The 27,608-nt window shown below is 44.6% G+C and overlaps 1 protein-coding gene across 1 annotated transcript in view; it reads left to right on the forward strand.

The window, feature by feature from the left end:
• Nucleotides 1–27,608, forward strand: part of PPM1H (protein phosphatase, Mg2+/Mn2+ dependent 1H) — a 261,473-nt gene that overhangs the window by 85,332 nt on the left and 148,533 nt on the right. Inside the window, exon 2 of the mRNA XM_060165666.1 lies at nucleotides 10,118–10,283. Coding sequence (XP_060021649.1) covers nucleotides 10,118–10,283 — 166 coding nt within the window. The remainder of the gene's footprint in view (nucleotides 1–10,117; nucleotides 10,284–27,608) is intronic.

Consider the following 27,608-nt stretch of genomic DNA (forward strand, 5'->3'; position numbering starts at 1 on the left):
ATTTTGATTTCACTTGACCCCCACAGAGCTGCACTGTGGCCTTGTATGGGAATTGCTCCAGCATCTGACAGAGTGCAGACTTCCTGATTTAAATGTGGAAGTTGGTCTTTAGTGTTATCAATGGTTTTGCTTAGAGGACCCAGAGACTAATTGAAAGGAAGTGCCCAATGGCAGCTTTCTGGTTTTTACCTTTACTATTTTAAAAGTTCATTTCTAAACAGCCAATGTGAAGAAGAAAACATTGATATTTATGTAGGGAGATCTTTGGGACAATACTATATCTTCTTTTGATCTATAGTGTTCGTATTTTAATCTTCAGTTATCTAATTACACTGGTGAGGGAGCTAGGAGCTAACGATGGCCCCCAAATGCTAGCAGCGAAGTATATCCAAAGCTAACGTTATAAGTAACACCAAGATGCACATTAAATTCTATCCAAACATACATCTCTCTCTTTGTTTCACTCATATATTATGTGTAGTGATATGAAATTGTCAGTATTGGACTGTTTTTGACCTATAAAAACAATTTCAGAGCGTTCAGTCTAATGGTTTATTTCAGGGCTCAGCACATTTTCTGTAAAGGTATAGGTAGTAAAATACTATAGGCTTGGCGGGCAGACAGTCTCTGTGGAAATTGCTAACTGCCATTGTACCTGGAGGCCCACAATAAACAATACGTAAATGAATGAATGTGGCTGTGTTCCAATAAAACTTTATTTATGGACATGGAAATGTGAATTTCATGTAAATTTCACATGTCACATAATATTCTTTTGATTTTTTTCCCCAACTACTTAGAAATGTAATAAACGTTCTCGGCTTGGGGGCCATACAAAACCAAGCAGTGGCCCGAATTTCACCCAAAAGCCACAGTTTGCCAACCCCTAGTTGGCTGCCACTGCCTTTGTAATTTCTGGTACCAAGCACTTTCTGTTCACTCTCCTGAAACCAATTTCATTATCTCCTCCAGAGCTCCCCACCCCAAGCCTTGTTTCACCTTCTCATCTCCCTTCATCATTGGAGTACTTCGTTCGCTCACCCTGCCAGGGGACACCTGAGCAGCACCCTCTTTGCTCCTCTCTCTTCCACTACCCGTGTCCAGCAGGTCTTAACTAGGAATTCTCAGTTCTCTCACCTCCTCTGAAGCCTTCTGTTCGCTTCCATCCAGAGCCACTGCTTGATTCATGACCTCTTTGTCACCTGGACTGTTATAAAAGTGACACTTTGGTGACACTCTTGTGTGACAAAAGTGATGCTCTTCACTTTTGTCATTTATCCTCTATAATCCATCCTCCATCAGGCCATTACTGTTATTTTCCTAAACAGTTTTTATCATATGAGACCCTTCTTTAAAGCATCTTAGATTCTTCCCATGGGTCATAGGCTCTATAGGATAAAGTTCCTATAGAATTTCACGGTCTAGTTCTGACGTAGCTCCCTCGCCAAGCCTATACTTAAGTCACACCCACCCCTCTTTATAAAGTTCACATCACTCTGTTTTCAGAGGTTATTCCTATGCCTGGAGGGTCTTGCCTTGCTTTTTCTCTGATTCTTGATTTCCTCCTTTATTCCATGAGGCTGAGCTCAGGTGCCACCTTAGCTGTGACACTTTCCGTGACTCTTCTTTTGCAGAATTGTCTCCTCCTCTGCATTTTCAGGTCTCTTGTGACATATATCTTGGGTATAGCATCAGTCGGAACAACTCAGTTATTTATAGGAAGGCGTCTCTACTGTGTAGATGACTATGGGCTCCTTGGGGGTAGAAGCCATGCCGTAGTCTTCTTGCTTTATCCCTCTTGGCTACACAATATTTTAAAGTCATTATTTCAATCAAGATGTACTACGTATCTAATAACTTTCTTGGTTTATTTATGAAGTCACAGAGATCTGATTACAGGGTTGCAGAATCCAGTGCCTTTGGGGCCAGGCTGGTGACTTAATGGCAGAAGTGGACAGAGTGAGGTCTGGGGTGAGCTAGCGAGGAAATGCCCCATCTCTGATCATTGTTGCCTAAGAGTGTGACAGGTGTTGCTGAAGGTATTATTTTCCAAGAGAAATGGGAAAACTAAATTTTTAATATAAATATCCCAGTTTTTCTTTTAATTAATTAATTAATGGCTGCATTGGGTCTTCGTTGCTGCGTGCAGGCTTTCTCTAGTTGTGGCGAGTGGGGGCTACTCTTCGTTGCAGTGTGCGGGCTTCTCATTGTTGTGGCTTCGCTTGTGGAGCATGGGCTCCAGGCGTACAGGCTTCAGTAGTTGTGGTACGTGGGCTCAGTAGTTGTGGCACATGGGCTCAGTAGTTGTGGCTCACGTGCTCTAGAGCACAGGCTCAGTAGCTGTGGTGCACAGGCTTAGTTGCTCCATGGCATGTGGGATCTTCCCAGACCAGGGCTCGAACCCATGTCCCCTGCATTGGCAGGCAGACTCTTAACTACTGCACCACCAGGGAAGCACCCGGTTTTTCAATATGGGCAACTACAAATTCACCTTCTAAAGAAATACCTTGTGGGCACACCTTTTAAAATACCAACCTGTCTGTCGGCTGGATGTGGCCCTTGAGACCCCAGTTAGCAGACCCCGATTGGTCACATCTCTTCATTAGCCACGGACAGGGCCTGGGAACCAGAGCGTGCAAGTCTGCGTGATGGGAGAAGGCCTTGCACGTGTGTGCTCTGTTCTCAGCCTGCGTTCATCCTGCCGCCTTGACACTCTGCCTCCTCCACCTGTTGGTGCTTAGCCATCTTCCAAGGTGTGAAAGCCAGACACCACAGAGAGTTCCATGGCTTTCCATCCTTTCTCCTCCCTGGTGACACCCGCTGGGCCGTTAACTGAATGGGCTGGGGTGACCTCCTGTTCTGCCTCCTCCCCGGAGGTGGCTGGGAGAACCTCCATCAGGAACATCCATTCCTTTTTTTTTTTTTTTTTTTTTTGCAGTACGCGGGCCTCTCACTGTTGTGGCCTCTCCCGTTGTGGAGCACAGGCTCCGGACGCACAGGCTCAGCGGCCATGGCTCACGGGCCCAGCCGCTCCACGGCATGCGGGATCCTCCCGGACCGGGGCACGAACCCACGTCCCCTGCATCGGCAGGCGGACTCTCAACCACTGCGCCACCAGGGAAGCCCAGGAACATCCATTCTTGATGGAGGTTCTGGCTGTTTTTGCTGACGGCTGTTAGCGAAGGCTTTTGTTCCTAGTCAGAGCCCTGGTTTTCTAGTACACCAAGAATGAGAGGTTATTAACGCCCTTGGAGCTAGGAATTAAGTTGTCCTTATGTTCCAGCCTGTCTGGGTGGTCAGTAACCACTTCAGAGAATCACATGAAACATTGCCTGTGGGGTTACCTAGAAAAGAGAATTTTAATAATTGATTGCTATATTTGGTCTCCCGTAAATGATCGATTTCCCACCCTTCCCCCTAGGGCCTTTTGCTGCCTGCTTTTCAATTGTATGTGAATCAGCAACAACTCAGTTCACCTGATGGCCTTTCTAAAATGCTTGCTCCTTCTTACTCAGTGTGATTACTGCCTGTTTAGCGGTATTAACACTTCGTGTAAACTTTTTAGTCTAAACTGTCCAGGCTTTTATTTCCTTTAAAAACAAAGCAATAGAGTAATACCCCCCCCCCAAAAAAAAGAGAGATCAAACCCAACCAAATTCTCTCTTTGGTCTTTTTCTGTGGGTCTGGGACCTGAGCTTCTGAGATCAGGAGCCTGGGGAGAGATGGCCTCGTTGGGCAGATCTAGGTGGGAACCTAGAAGTAGCACGCTCCTAATGGTGTGGCGCTTTCCTGTGTACAGAACACTGTCGCGTGGGTGGCTTGTGTGTTGCAACCACTTTGAGAAGAAGGCTCAGAGGAGCAGGTGGCCTTGCTCAAGGTCCGTGTTCAGGGAAGTGTCATGCGGTGCCTCTTGTAGGCTCTGGATGTGACCCTGTGTCCTTGAGGCTGGCAGAGGGACACTGACAGAAAGAAGAGGGAAGAAGACGTTCCCCTCAAACTCACATAACTTGATAAAAGTCCTCTGGGCCCAACACAAGAGGCAGCTAGCTTGTGTTGGATATATTATTATTAAGTAATAATATTGAGTACTTACTGTGTACTGTTAAATACTCGTTATGCTAGGGCATTTAATTCTATCGGAAGTGACAGTTATCATCCGCATTTTAGAGACAGAAAGTAAACTTCCTGTGCCCGAGAACAGACAGCAAGTTTGAACTTGGTCTACCTGACCATTGTCTCTGTTGGTTCTTCTGCTGAGTTGCCAAGGGGGAGGGGTTGGTAATGAATGACTTGACACTTGTGACATGTGGGAATCTTTCCAAAACATTATCAACTGTGACTATCCTTTGTGGATTGACTGTCCTGTAAATCCTTTTGAAAATGTTTCCATTGTCAGTCCTCTGGAGTGGCTGTTGTGACAGGGGCTCACTACTTGAGAATAGTTACTCGTCTGAATTTAGTGATAGGAACCTGCTCTGTGTGTTATATTATCAGGTGAATGTCCTTAAGGTCAAGGTTTTGAGCAGATGAGAAGGCAGGTAACTTGATAATTTAACAGTTGCCATTAAAACCAGGATTTTTCTGCTGAAATTCAGGTGGAGTTGATTTTTTAAAAATTTGTGACTAGAATATTTTACAAACAGAAAGAAGGAAAACAGGTTTCCAAAGTGTGTGATAGTAGCAGAGAATGAATCACTTGCTCTTTTTAAATAGGGTCTTCTACTGCTACAAATCTCATGGTCACATTCATGCTTGGTGTTCAGGTCATAGCTTCCAGTTGTACCTGATACACACATAGGATTTTGGACTTCCAAGACCTTAAAATTCTGTATTTACCTGTTTTTACAAGGGGGGAAAAATCTAGGTGTTTTGTCCAGTTGAGGGTAGGCTGGTAGGTTAACACAGTCCATAATTGAATTTAACTTTGTCACGTGTCTCTCTCCTAGGGCAAACATATCCCGATCTTCTAAGGGAAGAAAGAACTGGATGTAAACTTTCCATATTGAAGACATAGTAGTTAACCTTCCCTTTCATCGTCTCACAATTCTCCCACTTGAATTTTAACCCTAACTTCAGAATTTCCCAGTTCTTTAATTTAGGTGACTAATATCCCCTCTCCCGAACACATATTTTAGCAACTCCCAGAATTTAATCTGAGAAGTACTACTAAGAAACTGAGGTTTGCAGAAGTTAAGCAACTTGACCAAACACTGCTGTCCAGTAGTTGTGACTTTAAAAAGAGGAGAACAGTAGTGGCCAACTGGTAGAGTCCACAGAGGATTACATGAGTTAATTACTACATGTAAAATGCTAACAACAGTCCCTGGCACATAATTAGTTCTCAACAAGTGTAAGATACTGTTATTACCCTACATCTAGGAAGTAGCAGAGTTGATTTCTGTCTGGTTTCATTCATTGTTTCAGCAGATGTTTGTTGAACACCTGCTGTGTGCTAAGTTCTGGGGAGATAGCCCATGTCTTAACCATTGTGCTTTATTACTTCCAGTTTAATTTCAAGGAAGATGTTCTCCTCCTTTGTAGGAAATTGGAAAATAATGACACCAAAGAGATGATGATTTGTGGTCCACCAACATTTTGTCTTTAAGTCTTCAAAATAAGCATCATGGGTGGGTATTGCTTAAAGAAAGGACATCTTGAAGTCATTCCTGTTGATCTCAAGATAGTGCTTTTTGCTGGAGCCTGTGATAAGAAGGGAATGATAGAGTTGCTCACATAAAAAAAAAATTGAACCTATTGACAGAATGATGCTTCTGAACTCAGAAAACAGTTTTTCTCAGTTTACTTTTAGAGGAATTGGAGGTTTTATTTATATTTAGTAAACAAAGCATTTGCCTTTGAAGAACAAAATGAAATATTTAAGTTGATAGAGGTCAAGCTTTTTATTTATTTGTTTGTTTTTTGCGGTATGCGGGCCTCTCACCGCTGTGGCCTCTCCCATTGCGGAGCACAGGCTCCGGACGCGCAGCCTCAGCGGCCATGGCTCACGGGCCCAGCTGTTCCGCGGCATGTGGGATCTTCCCGGACTGGGGCACGAACCTGTGTACCTTGCATCGGCAGGCGGACTCCCAACCACTGCGCCACCAGGGAAGCCCCAGGTCAAGCTTTTTAAAGCCAAAATAAATTGAGAAGAATCAGGTCTTTCTACTAAAGCTGTACAGAGTCAGGAATTTGAAATAATATGAAATATTGGATAGCAGTTGTGTGTTTTAAAAAGGCAATGGCTTTCATTAAAATGACTATCATCTGGGTAATAATCAGATATCTGACCAAACGGACTTCCAGGGCTGGGGCTGCTGTCTTCCCTCTAGGTTGACGTTTCTGACTTTGTGATATTTCGTCAGTGTCATTCACAAGCTGTATTCGCTTGAAATGGCAAAGGAAGTGTACCCTTGATTGTTCTTCACGGTTCCCTGGCTTTGATGAGTCATTGCTGGACAGCCTTCTCAACCAAGTGCCGGTAAGAATAGACACACAATAGAAAAATTAAACAACTGAGAGCTGAAGCAGAAAGAGCTGGGACTGTGCTGTATTTAGCTGTGTGACCTTGTGTAAGCCACAGTATTCCTGGGCCCTGGGTTTCTCATGCATACAATAAAGATTCTAGGGTCTCTTGCTGAAGTTAGGTCAACTTTGGAATTTAATATCCCCCAAGAGAGATAGGAGATATACAGCACATTCAAGGGACAGTGATTCGTGATTTATGTAATTATCGTAGCTTTGTTGACTGTTGGAAAATAGCAGTGGCAGATGAGTCAACCTGGCATGCAGCTTTCGGAGATCAGTGATGCTTTTTTTTGTTAAAGTTATGCTTTAGTCAGGTATTTTTTTTTGGTCCCAATGGTCAGGGTGATGCCGAGTTCCAGAAATAGAAGCCCCGATCTTGTTCAGAGGACGGTACGGAAGGGACGGTTGTCACGAACTTGTTTTCCTAGCCGAGCCTCCACTTTGGCTTTCCCTAGGGAAGATGTTAGTGGGTGACCACGGGGGTGTAACATCACCATCCAGCGAACCATCCGCCCCAAACGTGTTGCTTGGAAGTCACTATCAGTGACAGAGAAGAGGCAGGTGGTATTTTAAATCTCCTTCCTCTGCCGGGTTTGATTCTCCAAAAATCCATGTGAAAGGGAAACTCCAGACAAATGCATGTTCTGTATTAGGAGCTCCAGCTGCAAACACCTGGACTAAACGTGGGCTCCTCTAGAGACAGGCAGATCTGAACCATCCATCCTTCATCCTTCCTCTGGGTGCCTTCTCCAGTAGTTAGAGAAGCAGGGAGAGAATCCCCTTTCTCTCAGGCACGGACCTGAGCTTGCCTAATCTGCTTATTCCGTGCTTCCCCACACAGTCCAGCTGGTCCTCCCACCGACTGATGCAAATCCCCGTGTATAATAGGAAGAGGTTGGGCTGGGGGTCAAAGGAGGCCTCACTCTGAATCCCAGCAGCGCTCCTTCCTGGCTGTGGAACTTGGGATAACTTACTTAGCTTGGGCAGCAAGCATAGTGGTATTAATGGTCTTATGCAGGTAGTGTGTGTCTTCATCGTGTCGTCAAGAATTGCACTGTATTCTTTTTTAATTTTTTTTTTATTGGAGTACAGTTGCTTTACAGTGATGTTAGTTTCTGCTGTATAGCAAAGTGAATCAGCTATACGTATACATCTGTCCCCTCTTTTTTGGATTTCCTTCCCATTTAGGTCACCACAGAGCATTGAGTGGAGTTCCCTGTGCTCTACAGTAGGTTCTCAGCATTGTATTCTTAAACCTTGTGAAAACGCCTCCTCCTTAGAGGAGAGAGTGAAGGTGGGGCCGAAAACTAGACCTTGACCTTTTCCTCCCTTCATCCCTGAGAGGGTGTGGAGGCAGATTTGACCTCACAGAGATCAGCAGGGACCCCTGCCTCCTACGAGGGACCCCCACCACGAGGACAATGGTCTTCATATTCTGTAAGCAACAATCTACTTTAAAAAAAAAAAAGAATCTTACACAAAACTGTCGTGTGTAAAATGAGTTAAAGACTTCCATTTATAAAAATATGGTTAAGTTGAAATTTATAATAAACTCAGGAAGAATGATAAAGCAGTTTCAGTGAACAGAAATTTGAAATAGCGGAGATAGTAGATGACTTTTATGATCTTTTTCCTATTACATATAGATAAGTAATTGCAAAATTTTTTTTTTTTATTTCTTTTTGGCTGCATTGGGTCTTTGTTGCTGAGCGCGGGCTTTCTCTAGTTGTGGCGAGCGAGGGCTACTCTCTGATGCGGTGCGCAGGCTTCTCATTGCGGTGGCTTCTCTTGTTGCGGAGCACGGGCTCTAGGCACGTGGACTTAAGTAGTTGTGACACACGGGCTCAGTAGTTGTGGCGCACGGGCCTATCTGCTCCGCGGCATTTGGGATCCTCCCAGACCAGGGCTTGAACCCGCGTCCCCGGCATTGGCAGGCAGATTCTTAACCACTGCGCCACCAGGGAAATCCCTCAAATGGTATTTTTTTAAACAGATCTTCTTCCAATCAAGTGATACTGGTCAAAGAGAAAAGATAGAAGGATTATAATGCCAAAGCTGCCCAAAATATATAGACTAGCATGTATTTGTTCACATGTAACAGATGGGAATCAACTTTTAAATTATTGCAGTTTTTTCCAAAATGCTTATACATTTAAAAAATAAATTTAAAGTAAATGTTAAAACATCTGAAACACCTCCATAGAATCCCAAGGTTTGGTAGAAGACTGTTCAAAACACACTCCCTGAAGTCTTACAGCACTCAGATCTCAGTTTGCTCTGTTTCCTGTTTGATTGTAGCGTGTATACGGTTTTTAGTACTGAAAGCCATTTGATATAAAAAATGGTGACATTTGAATAAGGTCTGCAGTCTGGTTGACAGCGCTGGATCAGTGTCAGTTGCTTGTTTTGATGTTGTACTTGAGTGATATAAAATGTTGCTTTTGGGGGAAGTTGGGTGAAGGGTACATGAGATTCTCTATACTATTTTTGCAGTTCACTCTGAGTTTATAATTATTTCAGAATTTAAAATTCTTTATAAAAAGTCATTTGAAAATGATCATCTTCTAATTAATTGTTAGGAGGGAGTACAACAAGACTGAGTGGTGTATATACCACACTTTTAAAGTGGTTTTCCATCTGTCTTACCTTATTTTGAAAAAAAAAGCATCTTTCTTTCCTTGCCACTGAGTCTGTATCCTCCACACTCACTCTGTCACCTACTGTGACACTGTTGAAATTTTGGGGAAAAAACACAGTCAATGGCACATCAAGGAGAGCTCTCTTTCAGGAAAACTAATTTAGCTGCCACTTAACTACTTAATAAGAAAATGGTACCGAAACCCAGGAGTTCATTCTGCGGTCACCTGATACAGAAGAAGGTCTATGAATGATGTAGCATGTTTTTCTGAGGCATTCCTGTGCTCAAAACATTAGTAATTAGGCCAAAGAATATCGACATGCCATGAGATCATAGGGCCACACGTACAAATCAGCATGCCCTATAGTCTGTTGTGATGATGCAACGTGAGGAGTGTTATTCTACATGAGAAAAGATAAAGGAGTGAAGATAATTTTAAAAGAATAAACCTTTGATCCGTTCACTGCTCCGTGTGTAAAGTAAAAGTGGTCATGGCAGTCATGAAATACAGTTCTCTGTTCTCTTGGATTTTACAGTGTGCTGTAAATGACTGCCTTGTTCTTTGATAAGATTGATGGTGGTTTTGCTCTATCACTTGGAGAAAGGCAACGGGATTCCCTGAGCCAGCCATCTGTCTTCAGTGTAATTGGCAAAAAGAGTGATTGTCTCGAGTGTTTTGACTGGAAGTGGATTGGTGGGGTTGATCCCGTCTATCAGACACCTGCGAAGGTGAGCTGACCTCAGCATATTGCTTTAGCACATGTTTTAACATACGCTGGTAGAATTACATTAAAAAAAAAATCCATTGACTCCACCAAGCCTGTAAGGTCCTGTGCGTTAAGTAGGGCGTTCGCTTGTGCCATTTGTGAAGCCTGTCTGGGCTGACCTGAGGGACTGGCTCTCAGCTCTCCAGACATCACTCTGTCTGACCGGCTTTTCTGGCTTCTCCTCCAGGGTTATCAACGCCGGGAAGAGCACACACAATGAAGACCAAGCCAGCTGTGAGGTGCTCACCGTGAAGAAGAAAGCAGGGGCCATTACCTCAACCCCAAACAGGAACTCAGCTAAGAGACGGTCCTCACTTCCCAACGGGGAGGGGCTGCAGCTGAAGGAGAACTCGGTAAGACCCTCCTTCATCCCCTGTTCTCGGGTGAGAGGAACATGCACGCTGTGGCCCCGTTGTGGGATGTTCGGAATGGAAGAGAGAAAAGCCATGTCCCCAGGGTTAGTGGAGTGGCAGGTCTGTGCTCAGGGTATCACACCGTCACAGCGAAGGTGACACATGGAGTTAGGAAGAGCTGGTGTTGAATTCCCTGGCGGTGCAGTGGTTAGAACTCTGAGCTTCCACTGCTGGGGGCTCGGGTTCCATCCTGGGTTGGGGAGCTAGGATCCCGCAAGCCGAGCAGCACGGCCAAAGTAAACAAACAAACAAATAAATGGAGCAGCTGGTGTTTAGGTTCTAAACCTTTAAAGTAAAGAAAACGCCCATATCATATATGAATTTTGCTGCAAGAATTAGTATATATGTTTGGTGGTTTTTAAGAAGCTACTTCAAGGTTTTTGTGAAGGAGATAGTCCCTGGAAGTCTCTCAGAAGCAGTAGGAGGAACTCTAGCCATCGGCTTGCAGCCCTGCTACGCACGACTCTGCCCCTCTCCTCCCCTTGCCTGCCCCTTAGAGTTGCCCAGTTGGAGCCTTGCTTGAATGTCTTCCAAATTAATGTTTGTTTCAACTGGCCCAAAGCCCTTGCATCCTCTGGGGCAGCCCTGCAGACCGGATGCCCTATTGACAAACCACAGAGCATTTCTCCTCTTTCCAATTTCTGGAGAACAAAGCAGACATCCTCGGAAAGTTCTGAAGAAGCTCTCAGAAAAGTATAGGGAACAATCAGCTCTCTGTCCATCGGCAGATTTAGTCCTACAGAAAAGAGACATTAAATGGGATGACCCCATGTGACTGTTTATTCTGATGGTCTTAGGATACTTTTGTATGTAAATTTCTATAGGATTGTAAAGGATCTAGGAATCTCTTCTTAGTCTAAGTGATAGTGTCTTATTGCATTTACGCTTAGGGAATAAGAGTACTGATTTATTTTGGTAGCATTAGTTCAACTTAGGGTTAGAAAACACAGTGACCTGTGGAGATTCATCAGTTGTGCTTGCTTTCAAGGCTGAAGGAAGCACTGATTAGGCCTCTCCCAAAAAGCGAGAGTCAGGGACCCAGATGGGCAGGACAAAATAATACTGGTTAAGTGCATGGTCTCTGGAGTAAGACGTTTCAGAACAGTCCATTGCTTACAGCTGTTGAATTTGGGGATAGTTATTTATTCTTTGAGCCTCACCCTTTCTCTTCTCTAAAAAGGAAGGATAATAATGGTAACTACCAAATATGGTGGAAGAGGCTAGTTGCAAGTAAGAAATCCAACAGTCCATGTAAAGTCTTGAGCCAGTGTCATCATTAATAAATCCTTGATCAATGCTAGTGATTATTATTCTAAAGTCAGTTCTACTTCTGTAATCCTCTGCAGATAACGCCCACTGGGTTTTCATTCATTTGTAAACTGGAGATCACACAATGTCTTTCGTACCTTCTTGATGGACTTAGAGGATTGAGTTTTTATGGAAAAGGGCTCAGGAAATGTGAGACATTAGTGATAATTGGGTATGGGTGCCAGTGACTTAATGTTGCTCTTTCCCCTGGCAGGTCTCCTCTGCCACTGGATATAAAGTGATTTCTGTAAAACTAAGTCAGTGTTGACATTTGGCTGAAGGCCTGTGGGTGATGGCATTTTCCCTTGTTGCTAAGTTCCTCCTAGAAGTGGAACCAGGAGTAACTTTTTACCTTTCCTTAAGAACAGTGAAACCAGTGCATAAGCCCTTTAGAATGGAGCCAGGGCCCTCCTTTGTAATGGCTCTGAACCTCTGTGGGGTCCATGAGCCACTAGGAGGCAGCAAGGACATGCCATGCAGAGCCGGCACCTCTCCCCCTGCATTCCTGCTTTGGCCACAGCAGCTTCACTTCTACCTGCCTTATATATTAGGCTACTTATTAGAGTTTAAGGCAAGCGCTGTGCTGCCTTTTTCCTTTTAGTTGTGGGAAATTATACATAAAATAAAAGTTACCATTTTAACCATTTTTAAGTGTATGGTGCAGTGGTATCAAATACATTCATACTGTTGTGCAACCGTCAGTATCATACATCTGCTGAACCTTTTCATCTTCCCAAACTGCAACTCTGTACCCATTAAACACTAACTACTCCTTCCTTCTCTCCCCCTTCCCCTCCCCGTGCCCCGTCCCTGGCAACTACCATTCTATTTCCTGTCCCAGTGAATTTGACTGCTCTAGGGGCCTCCTATAAGTGGAATCATATAATATTTGTCTTTTTGTAGTTGGCATATATCACTTACCGTAATGTCTTCAAAGATTATCCATGTTGTAGAATGCGTCATAATCTTATTCCTTTTTAAGGCTGAATAATAAATATTCTGTTGTGTGCGTACATACCATTTTGTTTATCCATTCATCCGTCGATGGACACTTGCTTTCATTGTCTATTGTGAATATTACCACTATGAACATGGGTGTTTGAATACCTGTCTGAGTCCCTGCTTTCGATTCTTTTGAATATACACCCAGAGTGGAATTGTTGGGTGATAACGGTAATTCTGTTCAATATTTTGAGGAACCACCATGCTGTCTTGCACAACAGCTGCACCATTTTACATTCCTGCCAGCAGTACACAAGGGTTCCAATTTCCGCACGTTTTTGCCAACACTTGTTAATTTCTGTTTTTCTAAAATAATAGCCGCCCTAATGAGTGTGAAGTGGTACCTCATTGTAGGTATGTATTTCCCACGATTAGCGATGTTGAACATCTTTTCATGTGCTTCTTATTGGCCAGATATATCTTCTTTAAAGAAATGTCTGTTCAGGTCCTTTGCCCATTTTAAAATCAGGTTGTCTGTTTCGTTGTTGTTGTTTGTGCTGCTTTCTAAAAGCTGGAAAAGCATAACCTAGGGTGCCAGGTGACTCACCGAGTGCGAGCTGTGTTCCAGGAATTGGATGTTGAGGATTCAGCAGGGAATAAAACAGACAACCATCCCTCCCTACAGGGAGCTTGCGTTCTTTGACAGCGACAAACAAAATAGATAGCATGGCAGATAAACACTACGGAGAAAAACAAAGTAGGGAAGCAGTAATAATAGGAAGCGTGAAGCTCAGGGTGGTTAAAGGAGGTGTCAGACTGTAACACGGGGGCAAAGACCTGAAAGGGCAGCTGTTGGGAGGAAGAACATTCTGACATCCTAGGCAACTGTGAGAACCCTGAGGCAGGAACAGGCTTGCAGTTTCTCAAAGGATCTGCCAGGAAGCCCATGCGTCTGGAGCAGACATAGGAAAGCCTGGGTTGCAGGTGACATTGTCAGAAAGGTTATAGAGAGTGAGACAAAGTGGCAGGACCTCAAGGCCGTTATCGGGACTTTGGCTGCTACGCTGAATGAACAGTTTGCTAGCAGAGGTCACTGGATATACTGCTTAAAAGAGGCCGGTGATTTTTGCCATCTAAAGACATCCCTTAACTCAGATATGGTGACACTGAGGAAAGGGCAGTGACAGCATAGGGCCCAGGGCAAGAAAACACCCGCAGGAGACAAGTAAGGTGGTCCCCCCTTTCCCCCTGTGATTCTCTTCCTTCACCCAGCAAGTGTGTGCTGAGCTCTGAGTCTGCACGCTGGGCCTTGGGGCTGAGGAGATGAACTCAGTACAGTTCCCGCCCCCTCGAGCAGAGTTGGGGAGGGGAGGAAGGGTCGATAAGCAGCAGTACTACAGTGGAGTGAGTTTTAGGAGAAACAGAAAAAGTCCAGGTTGTGTGGACGCTCAGATTGGCCCCTGGTGGTTTGGGGAACAGTGGAGGGGATAGGCTGGGTCAGGTGAGGGAAGGCTCCCTGGAGAAGTGACATTTGAGCTGTCGGAATTAACCAAGCAAATAAGAGAAAGGGGAGCTCCTGACAGAGGGAACGTGCAAATGCGGAGACAGGCTGGCGTGAGAGTGCGTGGGGCATGTCTTCCCACGTTTGGGAGCACGTGTAGTCACTTGGAGGGGAATGAGGCAGGAACAGCAAGCAGGTGTCACACGTGAGGGCCACTGAATGCCCTAAAGCTGGAATTGTAACTAGTGACTTTAGACAAAGGCATAACGGACTCACAACAGTGGGGAGGCTGACTTGGAAGACGAGGGGAGCACACCTAGAGGCTGGGACACCTAGGAGTCTGGCTCGTGCAGAAATCTGGGTGAGAACTGATGAAAGCTCGAAATAAGGCAGTGATTAGAGCAAGGGGCAGGCTCGGAAGAGATGATGTGAGAGGTACTGTTGAGGTGACCAGGTGACCAACCATGTGGGGCAGGGGAGAGTGGGAGATGCCAGGTTTCAGCCACTGGGTGCTGGTCCTTGAAAGTGGACCCCTGGGGCAGGCACAGGTTCAAGGTGAGGAGATGGGCGGAAATGGCAACTTGAGTTTTGAGGATGCTAACTTTGCAGGGGGGAGTGTTTTGTAGGAAGTTAGAGCTGAGGGATTGGAGCTCAGGGCAAGTCTAGGGGGGGCTTAGAATTCAGGAGTTACAAGCCCAAAGGAATTCCAAGAAGAGAGGGGAGTTGTCAGAAGCAGAAGTAGCAATGCTGCGGGCCACAGAGAGGCCAAGAAAGGTAAGGATGAAAAAGTGGCAAATACTATTATAAGCAAGAAATGCAGCAACGGGATAAATCATGGCATCATTATTTCATTTGCAAATAGAGAGTTGACAGGCACGAAGGATGGTGAAAGGAAGATGCATGGACTCTCTCCAGAATACATGTGATGAATTTCTCCCTCCTTTTCGACCTCTTCATCCCCAACAAACTTTGTACAGTCAAAATAAATATTTCCACAAGACTTCTTTCACGTATAATATCACCTTCGTCTTACTTGGAGATTGAAGAAAGCCTAAAGTTTCCTGTAAGATCACATGAGATTCACCATGAAAAGAGGAATTATCACAGGAATATTTTTATATGTTAGAAACATGGGAGGGACTTCCTTGGCGGTCCAGTGGTTAAGACTCCGCACTTCCGCTGCAGGGGGCGCAGGTTCGATCCCTGGTAGGGGAACCAAGATCCCACTTGCCACGCAGCATGACCAAAAAAAAAAAGAAAGAAAGAAAGATCAGTGATGTGCAAGGAATTCAATTCAGCAGGAGGCTAACTTTGTGTTTGATAACGTAGGTAGTTGGGTAGCAGTGAGATGATTATTTATCACTACAGATAATTATTGATTGGTATAAAGATTATAACACAACTTTAAATTTTTCTAAGCTTTTTATTTTATATTGGAGTACAGTTGATTAGCAGTGTTGTGTTAGTTTCAGGTGTACAGCAAAGTGATTCAGTGATACATATATATGTATCTATTCTTTTTCAAATTCTTTTCCCGTTGAGGTTGTTACAGAATATTGAGCAGCGTTCCCTGTGCTCTACAGTAGGTCCTTGTTGGTTAACCATTTTAAATATAGCAGTATGTACCTGTCAGCTTTAAGCCACCCGTCATGCCAACTTACAGAGAATTATTTTATCCTATTAGTACAAGTAATTGTGTAGCCAAAGGAGTCAAATTAATCCTCCTGTTTTAAAACAAACTTAAAAAAGATTTTGGTGGATAAAATAACATGCACTCTGTTCTGCTTCTCGTAGCTTCCACGAGGCATTTGCCGAAGGAGCGTTGTTTCCTGTATTTGGGTGAGCTCTTGACAGCAGCGCCTTCTTATAAGAAAGAAAATACAAATTAATTTCAGGTTCCATCCACATATAGAGGAAATTCTCAGGAACAGAAGAAGCCATGTTCGAGAGAAGTCATAAAACTTAAAAGGAAAACAAAGAGAAGAGTTCCAGGGTGTTCTGTGCTATAGTTTTTTAGCCTGAAGAAACGCAGTGGGATATGGTGAATTACTGATTGTATTCTCCCTTAAAAAATACTCGGCAATGGGTCTAGTTTCTTCTTTTTAATTTAGAGTTTAGTGATATAATTAGTGAAATAAAGAAAGAAACATTTCTCTTTCGAGGAATAAGGAAGAGAAGTTTTGAGACCTCTGGGTATGGAGTGGCTATGAAGGAGAGAAGGATGTTTTCTGTGACAAGTTGGGGGTGGACTTTTCCTGTGCCGGCATCACATTGGGTAGTTGGTGTCCGAAGAACCTTTAGCCCACAGTCAGGCAGGTAGGAAATCGATACTCCGTGGCAATGTGCAATCCTCTCAACATTCCTACGCGTCTGATTATTTGTTTGGGGACATAGGGTGTATAGCTAGGAAAGAAGAGAATCTAGAATGCCAGCGTTTCTGAAAGACATTGTCATAGAATCGTCCCTTAGGGAAAATGCTGTAAGCTTGTTGAGGGCAACACCCTCTCCCCCAGCATCCTCCTGCCTTCCTCCTACTGAAGCCTTTTCAATTCACCTGATCATGACTTGTGGGAACTAATCACCATTACTAGGTTTTCTTTCCTTTAATATGAAAGGTGTTAAGAAGTCTTTATTTATTGTACTGATTGCCACCCCAAGTGAAACAGCTTTTCCAAGAGCTTTTGTTTTTCAGTTCCCAGGTACCTAGTCATTCTAGGAATGGGATAAAAAGAGGACCATAGTATATTGCTTCTCTGGGGAGGGAGAAAGAGAGTTCACTCTTAACGGCATCTTATAACCTTGGTATTAAGAAGATCTTATGTAAGATGTGTGAGTGGGAGATAGGGCACTGTGGCAATAACCAGGACATTCTCCGCCCACGTCTGACTCCCTGTTTTGAAAGAGATTATTTCTGGCTTAAGACGAATCTTGTGGACACACGCATTCTAAGTCTTATTCCCTTCAGAGCCCCCTTATGTTGTTACAGTCAAAACAAATCAAAGTATGTGGTTTCAGTATCTGTTAGTTCAGTGTCTAATTACAATAACAGGAGATGGCTGTGTCCACATCACGGCCAAGTTCATCAGCAGGGAAGAGGAAAGCTGATTATCTTTCTCAGCGGAGGATAGGGCAGCACTGTGGGAATTCCAGGCAAATAGGATCAAACTGGGGTGGGGAGAGGTAAAAAGGAAATGAGAAGGGGCTATTTCAACTCTCTGGAGTGAAGATTTGCTGTTCTTTTTATCTGTTTTCTGTAAGAAGGAGTCAGTCACCCGCCTCCCCCCTCTCCCCCCCCCGCCACCGCCAGAACATTAAATGAAGGTTTCTCGTGGTTCCATGGTGGCATCCCTTCTGGGGCATTTGGCCACGTTTGGCTGTCTGCTTCCTGCAGCGACGTCAGCTATAACAATAGGAGCGGCCTTTTATTTCTCTTATTGTGTTTATTACTCTAAATTTTCCCTCTCAACTAAGGTCTTTGTTCTGAGCATGTCAAGAAAAACATAACCTTTCCATTTATCTACTTAGATTTTTTTGAAGCAGGCATGCAGTGGTTTCTCTCAAAACTCTTATCTCTTGGTTCCAGGGATTAGAACTCTTGCCAGTGATTAAGAAGAATGACTTTACACCTAGGAATTGTTCAGGCTGATGTCAGTTAGAATAACTTTACAGTTCCCTCCTCGGTGGGTGTTGATTCGCTCTGAAGACCAGGTTTGACCAAGATGTACGTAGCTGCTGAGAATGCAACTCAAACTTGGTTCCTCAGTAGATTTTCCCACTGTGGCAAATCTTAAGGCTAAAGGAAAGTAAATGGCGCTGAGATGGAAATTTCTCCTTGTTTCACTTGTAATCTGATTTCCCCAGAGCTTCAGGTGGGAAGAACATTGGCAAGAGCAGTAAGCTCTGGAGATTTTCTTTTCTTCTTCTTCTTATTTTTTTAAAACCCAATATTCGACATTCATGTGCCAGACACAGCACTGCTCTTAATGCTTTGCCAATATTAATTCCTTTAACCTCATAATACATAAGTATGTACTATTCTATCTTTATTCTACCAGTGAGGAAACCGAGGCACAGAACTGGAAAGTGTGGAGCTTGGGTTCAACCCAGGCAGTCTGGCCTCCGAGCCTATACACACTGGTAACATGCTGCCTCTTTATCCTTTAGCAGCTGGGAAATATGGCAGGAAAATCTCCTTGGAAAAGTATGAAATGAAGGAAGAACAACTCCTAATGTTGAGATGTATAATTTCAATATAATTTGATGCTAAAATTTTCCTCATTCCCATTAGGATTTCTGTTTTGAATTAGGAGTTATTTAGCAGTCTCCCCTGTCGACTCAGAAACTGGATAACAGCTCTGACCGATTCAGGTGAAGAACACAATGGAAATGAAATTGTTCATCATCTTATTGTCCTTACAGGCCATTTTTTTCTTGCTAAATTATTGAAGACCATTGTTTGCCTGAAACCGTGGCAAGTAGAAAAAGCCTTCTGATTGAACAACAATGAGTGCCTTGAGTTTGAATCCCAGCTCTGCCACTCACTAGACGTTACCTTGTGAAAGTTAGATGACCTCTCGACGCCTCAGTTTCCTTATCTGCTAATTGGGGGTAATAGTTACTACTTCATAAGATTATTAGAATTGAATGAGTTAAAAATATGAAAAGTGGGACTTCCCTGGTGGCGCAGTGGTTAAGAATCCGCCTGCCAGTGCAGGGGACAGGGGTTTGAGCCCTGGTCCAGGAAGATCCCACATGCTGTGGAGCAACTAAACCTGTGCACCACAACTACTGAGCCTGCGCTCTAGAGCCCACGTGCCACAACTGCTGAAGCCTGCGTGCCAAGAGCCTGTGCTCTGCAACAAGAGAAGCCACTGCAATGAGAAGCCCGTGCACCGCAACAGAAAGTAGCCCCTACTCGCTGCAACTAGAGAAAGCCTGTGCACAGCAACGAAGACCCAACAGCAGCCCAAATAAATAAATTAATTAATTTTAAAAAATACGAAAAATGCTTAGAATAGTGTTTGGCATGTAGTAAATGCTCAATTAATATTATCTGTTGTTATTCTAACAGTGGGGTTTGCAGCTGCATTTCAATATTATTTCGCATTACTTGTGTTTCTACTGTAAACTAATTTAAGGAGAAGCTTTTGAGGTATAGAATAATAGTTTGAGAACATTCCCGAGCTAATTTTTGAGTCTAGAATAAACCATAACACAACTTAGCCAAAATGATCTTTAGCCACCTTTATACTTCCCGTCTCTCAGAAATTTTTATTTAATAGTGTTTTACATATGGAACTAAATTGCCATTTGAAAACAAAAAACAAACATACTTATCCTACATCTTATTGTCTCATGAAGTGGAAGAATCGAACCAAAGAAATCTGTGTTTAGTATTATCAGATCCTGAGAAGGAAGCAGTGCTCTTTTACGTATATGAGAATAAGAGCTCTTTCTCATTAGGGAACAAAATATTGGAATAATTTAGTCAGAAAGAGAAGTATGTTAAGAACAAACAAACTATGCGTTATGGGCATGATTCCAAGTGGACAGCAGTAGAATGTGGGCCCAGGGAAGGACTTGTCACGAAGTTTCTCCACGTCTCAGCTTCATCATCAGCTAATTTATTCTTCTGCCTCATACTGTGTTGCTGTGAGATCACATGAACTGGTGGTTGAAAGCTCTGTGGATGAAATGCCTAAAAACAGATACTCTAATTCTGCATCGTCATCCTTGCTGTGATACCCTGAAGCCTGGCCAGAAACTTGGTGGAAATCAAGTCATATAGTAGCTTATAGTGGGGATCAGAGGAGGATGTCCGCTCTCTGTTTCCCCAGTGGAAAATAAGTAATCCCTCTTCTTGGGCAAGAAAGGAGGCAGGCAAGTGCATACCATGTTCATACTGAGCCTTTTGTAAAATTGACCAAAGGGTTTAACTCAAAGTGGGATTTCCATATTTGTGATATTCCTTTCATGCTGTCCTCAGGTTATCTGAATACCTGGTGGGTTGGGACAGGGAGTGGAAGTTGAGGGTAAAATTAGCGGTGAACCTGTGTCTTCAGGGAAGGCAACCAGGAGGATGACACCACTTTTTCCTGTAAGACAGCTGTTTCTAGAGTAGCCATCTCCAATCCATCAGTTAGAGACAGTTTTTTTTTTGAGTATATACCCTTAATATATGTGTTCATTTATTGATATATAGCCATACTACTGACCATCCATCTAGTATACATTTAACAATTACAAACACATGTTAAGGATTTAAAATATAATATAAAGACAATAAAGATGAAAAGGCAATTTTTAAAAATATAACAGCTAACAGTTACATGGTGTTGATTATATGCCAGCCATTGTTCTCTGTGTTTTTCATGCAGTAACCCATTTACTGCCTTGCTAAGAGCAGAGACTTCTTGTTTCCATTAGCTTATATCTCAAGGCACAATTCATCATTAACAATAGCAAGTATAATTCCATATTTCAGCTGTCTCCTTGAGCACATCAGATACTTCTGGCTAGAATGGTTATTATTATTTGTCAGATATGACTAGTTGTCATTGCTTGGAGTGGGAAGTACCAGGTGTGACATGTTCTTTTTTGCTTATGTTTTCTATCAGCAATTTCTTTGCAGGGATTCTTAGAAACCTGTGCTCTATTTTGTGAGGGATAATTGAGTTAAAAACTTCATAATATAATGTGCAAGACCACTCCGTTGGGAGCACATGTACCCAGGAATAGGTCGCAATAAGCCAGAGCTAATAGAAGCGCCAGGGCACCCGTGCTCCATCATGTCCTGGAGACTTACCGACCCCGTGAGGGCGCCAGTGTCAGCCTGTATGAGAAATACTAGCTAAGGTTAATTTTCTTCTTCCACATTAAGTGAAACCATATGAAAGAATTTCTAATTCTGACGTTCTCCTCTTACACGCCGACTGAGCGTTTTAAGCTCCCCCTCGACTTTGCGTGCTCTCTTGTGGAAAGTGCTCATCTGGAAGGGAGAGCGGTGAAGCGGGCTTGCAAACTGAGCGCTTGTGTGGTGGGTATGAGATGCAAAGCCTGGTTTCTTTGAGCTGGTACCAGTGCGTCAAACCTCATTCTCTGGTATTCTTTGTGTGTCCTACCTTACATCTCAACACTTCTGTCCGGCTCCACAGGAAACATTGGAGGTTTTCTCTAGCATCTCCCCTTCTTTGTCAGCATGCTGGAAGAGGGGCTGCCTCATTGTCTGCTGCATGGCTCACGAAGGCTGTTTTGCCTGTGGGTCCCCCAGAGCTGAGGGGCATGTGATGTGGCTCCTGTTTCAATAGGGCTAAAACCGAGGCTACGGCTTTTCGATGTCCTTGCTTAGCTGTGGTGGAATTACAACTGAAGCTGCATGGACACAAGCTGCTTGCCTTCAAACTTATTTTAGCTTGTTCGGTGGATACATTTCTGTTTGGTGCAATCTTCTTTAAAGGCCCAAGGAACCCTCCCCAGTTAAAGCTTACTAAGTTCTGGTATAATATATGATCATGAAAATGGGAAAAAGAAAATAAGCAATATGATTAAAAAGCAGTTTCTAGAACTTTAGAGAAAGGAGGCTATAACATTGAGCCTACTTTAGTGAAATCCTAAAAGAGAAACTATGAACTTTGAACTACCAATTTGTTACCTTCTGGAATATTCCTTAGTCTTATTGCAGATGTATTCCTGAAAAGGGGTGGGAATGTGTATGTATTATAAATTACGTAGAAGGCTATCTTTTTTTTTTTGGTAAAGGAAATAACTTAGAATGCAACTGGAAAACTTTTTTTTTTTAATTTTTATTTATTTATTTATTTATATTTTTGGCTGCCTTGGGTCTTTGTTGCTGTGCGCGGGCTCTTTTCTAGTTGTGGCCAGCAGGGGCTACTCTTCGTTGAGGTTCCCGGACTTCTCATTGGGTGACTTCTCTTGTTGCAGAGCACGGGCTCTAGGCGTGCGGGCTTCAGTAGTTGTGGCACGTGGGCTCAGTAGTTGTGGCTCGTAGGCTCCAGAGCGCAGGCTCAGTAGTTGAGGCTCACGGGCTCTAGAGCACAGGCTCAGTAGTTGTGGCACACGGGCTTAGTTGCTCCGCGGCATGTGGGATCTTCCCGGACCAGGGCTCAAACCTGTGTCCCCTGCACTGGCAGGCGGATTCTTAACCACTGCGCCACCAGGGAAGTCCCAAAATTCTTATTTCTTAAACTGCTGTACTGCTTTGAAAAAATAAATACGAATGAAAAAATACATTTTCTCCCTTCCTTTCTTTGTATATTTAGTAGTTATTGAGCTTTTAGTAGTTACTGAGTAATTCTATACCAGGGACGCCCTGGAGTACCATAGTGAATGAGACACACGTGAGTGTCCAAGTAGGCCGATACAGACACGTCCGGCAATTCCACACCAGTGGGATAAACACTGTTGTAGGGGACGTACAGGGGCTGAGATGGTCCAGGCAGGCTTGGTGAGGAGGTGATGCTTCCACTGAAAACTGAAGGGTACGCAGTTCTCCAAGCAGAGGGCCAAAAATGAAGGCAGAAGGAAAACATGACACTTACAGTCTTACAGGTGAGACAGAGTTAGAAGAGAGAGGACGAGAGCATCCCCGACCACTGACAAGGAGCAAGAGAGGAGCAGCAGCTAGATCATGCAGAGCCCCTGAGCCCACGTGAGCATCTAGAAGACGGAAAAGGACTTTAAGAGCAGTAGGGGGTGATTGAAGGTTCTATGCCATGACGGAATACAGGTGTATTTGCAATAAAATTGCAGATTTGCGATGCTTTAAAAGCACTGTGTTCGTGTAGCTTGGGATTTGTCAGTCCTCTCTGGTAGATCCCCAGCTGCCTTATTCCCAGCTCAGACCCCTGACGTCAGCGTAGTCCCTCGATGCTGGTGTGACATTGAGGAGGTGCTCATTCCTCAAGTTTCTCAGATCTGACTTTATGCGTCAAACCATGCACTCTTATCTGAGAGCAGCTGATGGCGCCGTTTCGAGTAAAGAAGAGGGTGAGGGAGAATCAGGTCCTTGTATCCGTTTCGGAATAAATGTATGACACGTCCTGTTTGATCATGATACTTTCAAAAGTGGACCTGAATTCTCTGTTAATGTCTAGGTCCCATTTCAAATACCATACAGCTCACTCCAACCTCATATTTTTCCTTGAAATGTCTCATGAAGTCCTCTCTCCTGGCCCAGTGGTACTACCCTGACCGAGGCTCTCTTTGCCTCAGGACAGACCTCTGTGAGCCCCTTAAATTCTGGTGCTTCCTTTTCGCGGTGCACCTGCAGAACATGTTGGCATCAGTGCTCCCTCAGCCCGGCTCTCAGCACTTTCAGGGGTGGAGGTACTCCTCATGCCCCAAGGCAGCAAACTGGGGCTCCTGGTCGGCCTTGCTGGACTCCAGAACCTCACCCTGACCGGAACCTAACCCTCAAGGTCGGCCTTAATCAGGTCACTGTCCACATGGGCCTCCATATATATATATTTCTCTTTTCACCTACATTGCCTATTAGTTTCTCCCTTTTCGCAGAATATTCTTTCTTTCAATCCACCATTGCCCAAGCACGTGGACAGACAGTCACAGACAACATGATGAATGCTGCAGTCAGGGTGGGCACCGGGGGCAGTGGGAGCTTCCAGGAGGAGGTGACAGTTAAGGGGATTACTAAAAGACAGGTGGAAAAAAACCCGCCAAACAAACAGAAAAAACGGTAGGGCTTCCCTGGTGGCGTAGTGGTTGAGAGTCCTCCTACCGATGCAGGGGACACGGGTTCGTGCCCCGGTCCGGGAAGATCCCACATGCCGCGGAGTGGCTGCGCCCGTGAGCCATGGCCGCTGAGCCTGCGCATCCGGAGCCTGTTGCTCCGCAACAGGAGAGGCCACAACAGTGGGAGGCCCGCGTACCGCAAAAAAACAAACAAACAAAAAATAAATAAAAGGTGGGGGGGAGGTGGACGGGGAGGGGTAGTCGTGGTTTGCTGTGAGCTGCAAGCCTTGTAGTTTTGCATGGGTGGGATTTGGGGTAAGAGATGGAATGTGGAGAGAGAACCAGAGCCTGCAAACCCGGGCTCATAGCCTTGAGTCAGCTTGCAGGGCAGGTTGTTAGGCTGGTAAAAGACAGTGATCAGATTTTGTGTTTTTTTGAAAAACTCAGGTTCCAGAGTGTAGAAGTGGATTCGTGAGCCAGGTGTCCATCAGGGCAAGCTTTCCCTCCAGGGCTGGGCGGAGTGTGGGGGTGTTAGAGCATGGACTCTGATCCCAGCTGCGTCGCTTAAGAGATGGTAACCTGGAGTGGTTACCCTCTCCGTTCCTCATTTTCCTCCTGTAAAATGGCGATAGTAACCCCACCTCATAGGGTGGTTACTCATAGGATTGTAGGAAGGATTAAATGAGCGAATATTTGTAAAGCATTTAGAATATCGCCTGTCCAGTGATGGGAAGGGTGCTCTAGGCCCGTAACTGGCTGTGTCTGTGCCTTGTGGTCTTTTAGACTCTAATAGCTGAGCTGGCATCTGAGTGTGGGGAGAGCCGGCTTTGTCGTTATTTCCCCACGTAGTATATCACTCACTTGAAGTTCCTGCCATAGGAGGACAGTGAAGATTTTGAAATCTCTTGATGGGCTTGGTTTTATCTAGTTCAAAGGCTTTCAAAATTTTATTTTAAGCTGTCAAATTCTTTTATCCACAATCTTTTGCAAAACCTTGATGTTCATAACTGATGAAACTGTGCTGCTCTGGTTGGAATAATAGTCATAGGGACTCATCACTTCAACAGCCACTAACCTTCCTCTTTCCTAAGGTACCTATTTAGAACTAAGGAACACGGTTTGGATACCACGGGTCTGATCAGTTTAGGGAAATGTAAGTGACTCATCCAAGGTCATACAGTGAACCCATGGCAGATTTGGGACTAGAATGTAGGTCTCCTGATGGCTTAGCAGCCCCCTTTCCATTAGACCAGGGGTTCTCAACTGTGACTGCTCGTTAGAACCCCCTGGGAAGCGTTAAAGAAGACGAATGGTGGGGTGCCACCTTCAGAGACACTGCTTTTAATGGGTCTGGGCTTGGCCCCTGCATCAACCTGTGCTGGAGTTTTTCAGCCTACACTTGATTTGTGGAAAGCAACTTTCTTTGTGGAAAACATTATGTCTTACAAGTTTTAGCTGTGAAAATGATTAATTGCATTTTAAAAATGTGCTGTACCAGACTTTATAGCCCTGTGCAGAGGTGTTCTCAAAAGGAGAATGTTGAGCCCTTCTGAGCCCCACGTCAGAAGTCCCTCAAACAAGCTGCCTCGTGACTGTTTAAAAATTCCCCAGATATTTTGTCAGCTGGTGGTGGTTTCGGTAGCTGCAGAATGCTCTGCGTTGGTGAAGGAAATGGTTGGATTACTTGTCAGAAATATTACAGAGTTGCTTTTTTTTAAATGTAGCGTTCCACGGCAGTGTGGCTCGTTATTTCATGGGACTTGATCTTCTTTGATTCAAATCATGACTCTGGAAACATGATAAAGTTTGGTGTCACAGAATCTGTGCCCAGACACTGACATGACTGCTGCTATCCCGTCTCTCACCTGCCCCTGCTGCTGCTTCCTCAAAGGTGTTTGCTGGCTTTTAATTTAATCAGGTATAGAAGGACTGTGTGCATAGGTTTCACTCAGGTGGCCTTGGGCCCTTTGGGGAATTGGATATGATGAGCAAGGAATCCTTTCCTTTTGCCCCTTTCCCCTATTTGTGGGGATGTAATATGGCAGTATGTACTTTACTAATGCAGTAAGTAACAGGAGCTAGCAGTGGGGTTGGCAGTCCTTGCAAAGTAGTGATGAGCATAAATGATAATTCAAAATGTGCAGATGGACGATGCTATTTCTATTGGTGACCAGGTCACAGATACTGCTAATACCGCTGTGTGGTGTTGCCTTACATTCTCAATATGGGGAAATGACAAATTTCAGAGGTCTGTGGAAATAAAGATGGATTCATGTGAATTATATCCACAGATGCCCTGAATTAAGAACATTTTCCTGGGGGTTCAGGTTTATTCCCAGTGGATATCCACTTCTACCGACTTCAGATTCTTTTCTGTGCCTGTGCCTTACTTATGTGGGCTCCTTCTTCCTGCCACGTATGCCACAAGTCCCAGGATACCATGTACCCATGCTTCTCCACGTGCCCAGCTCTTGTTACAGAATGTCACAACAGTGGCTCATCGAAAGGTCACGAAGCCCATGTGACAGCTTTTCCAGGGCCTGTGCAGCATCCCGAGCCAGACCTCAAGGGCCCAGGCTCCTGCTGACCTCCTGCCCCACACCCTGCTGACCTCCTGCCCCACACCCTGCTGACCTCCTGCCCCACACCCTGGGCTGCACCTTTCAGCCTTTTTGGCAAGAGGGTTATGCTACCTCCAGGAGTCACTACTGTGACCCAGGCAGGAAGAAAGGGGGAAAGACCAGGCCCATTGATTTGTCCTTTTTGTCAAGAAATCTGTAAGTTTCCTGGAAGTGTCCACCCAGGACACTTCTTCTTGCAGCTCATTGGCCAGAGTTGAGGCTATGGGACCACACAGAGCTGCGAGGGAGTCTGGGGTGTATGTTTGGTGGATATGTTGCTGTCCCAAACAGAATCAGTAGTGAGGAGGAAGGAGGATAGACCCTGGATGAGCAGCTACCAGAATCAGCCCCATCACCTGAGCCTCCTGGTGCTTCCCTCTCCTGGGCTGCCATACCACCTCTCAGTCCATCCAAATTCTACTTGTCCTGTCTTCAAGGTCCACCTCTCCCCCACTTCCCCAGCCCACACTGGTCTATCCTTCTTAAACCTTGAACTTGTAGGATTAGCAGAGGCATCAGAGTCTTGTAAAGAAGTTCCCTCACCCCCGCCACTTTGGTGAAGAGCTGAAGCCCAGAAAATAACTTACCTGAGATCATATTGTGATGGTAATGATAGCAGCACCCCCAATGCCACACACGCACACACACACGCACGCACGTGCGCATGCACATGCATACACGCATACACACACGCACACACATACACACAGCAATGTGCACGCAGCACGCATGCATGCACACACGCGCGCACACATGCACGCATGCGCACACAGCAGTGCACACGCAGCACACACGCATACACACACACGCGTGCACGCGCGCCCAGTTGCTCCAAATGTGTTACTTAGCTGCTGACTAGGCATAAATTACCACTCAACCTTCCCAGTACCTCTGCCATAAGGTAGCTATCACCTGCCTTGTAGTTGCTAGGAAACCATGGCACAGAGGTGTTAAGCAACAGGGACGTCCAGCTCTAGAGTGACCCAGACAGGGTCCAGGGCCTGGACTGCCTTCCTCTCCTTGCTCTGTCTCTCAATTAGCTGATTGGTATTGAAGATGCCATTTGAATCCAGATCTTCTAATCCTTTGGTCATTGTTTTTTCCACTTAACTTTCCTCTGAGATAATGTGCTTGTTCCTTCTCTTTATGGTGCTTTTAGTCATTTATAAGTGTTTCTTCCTGCCT

This window comes from Lagenorhynchus albirostris, chromosome 11 (genome assembly GCF_949774975.1).
Source record: "Lagenorhynchus albirostris chromosome 11, mLagAlb1.1, whole genome shotgun sequence".
Lineage (NCBI taxonomy): Eukaryota > Metazoa > Chordata > Mammalia > Artiodactyla > Delphinidae > Lagenorhynchus > Lagenorhynchus albirostris.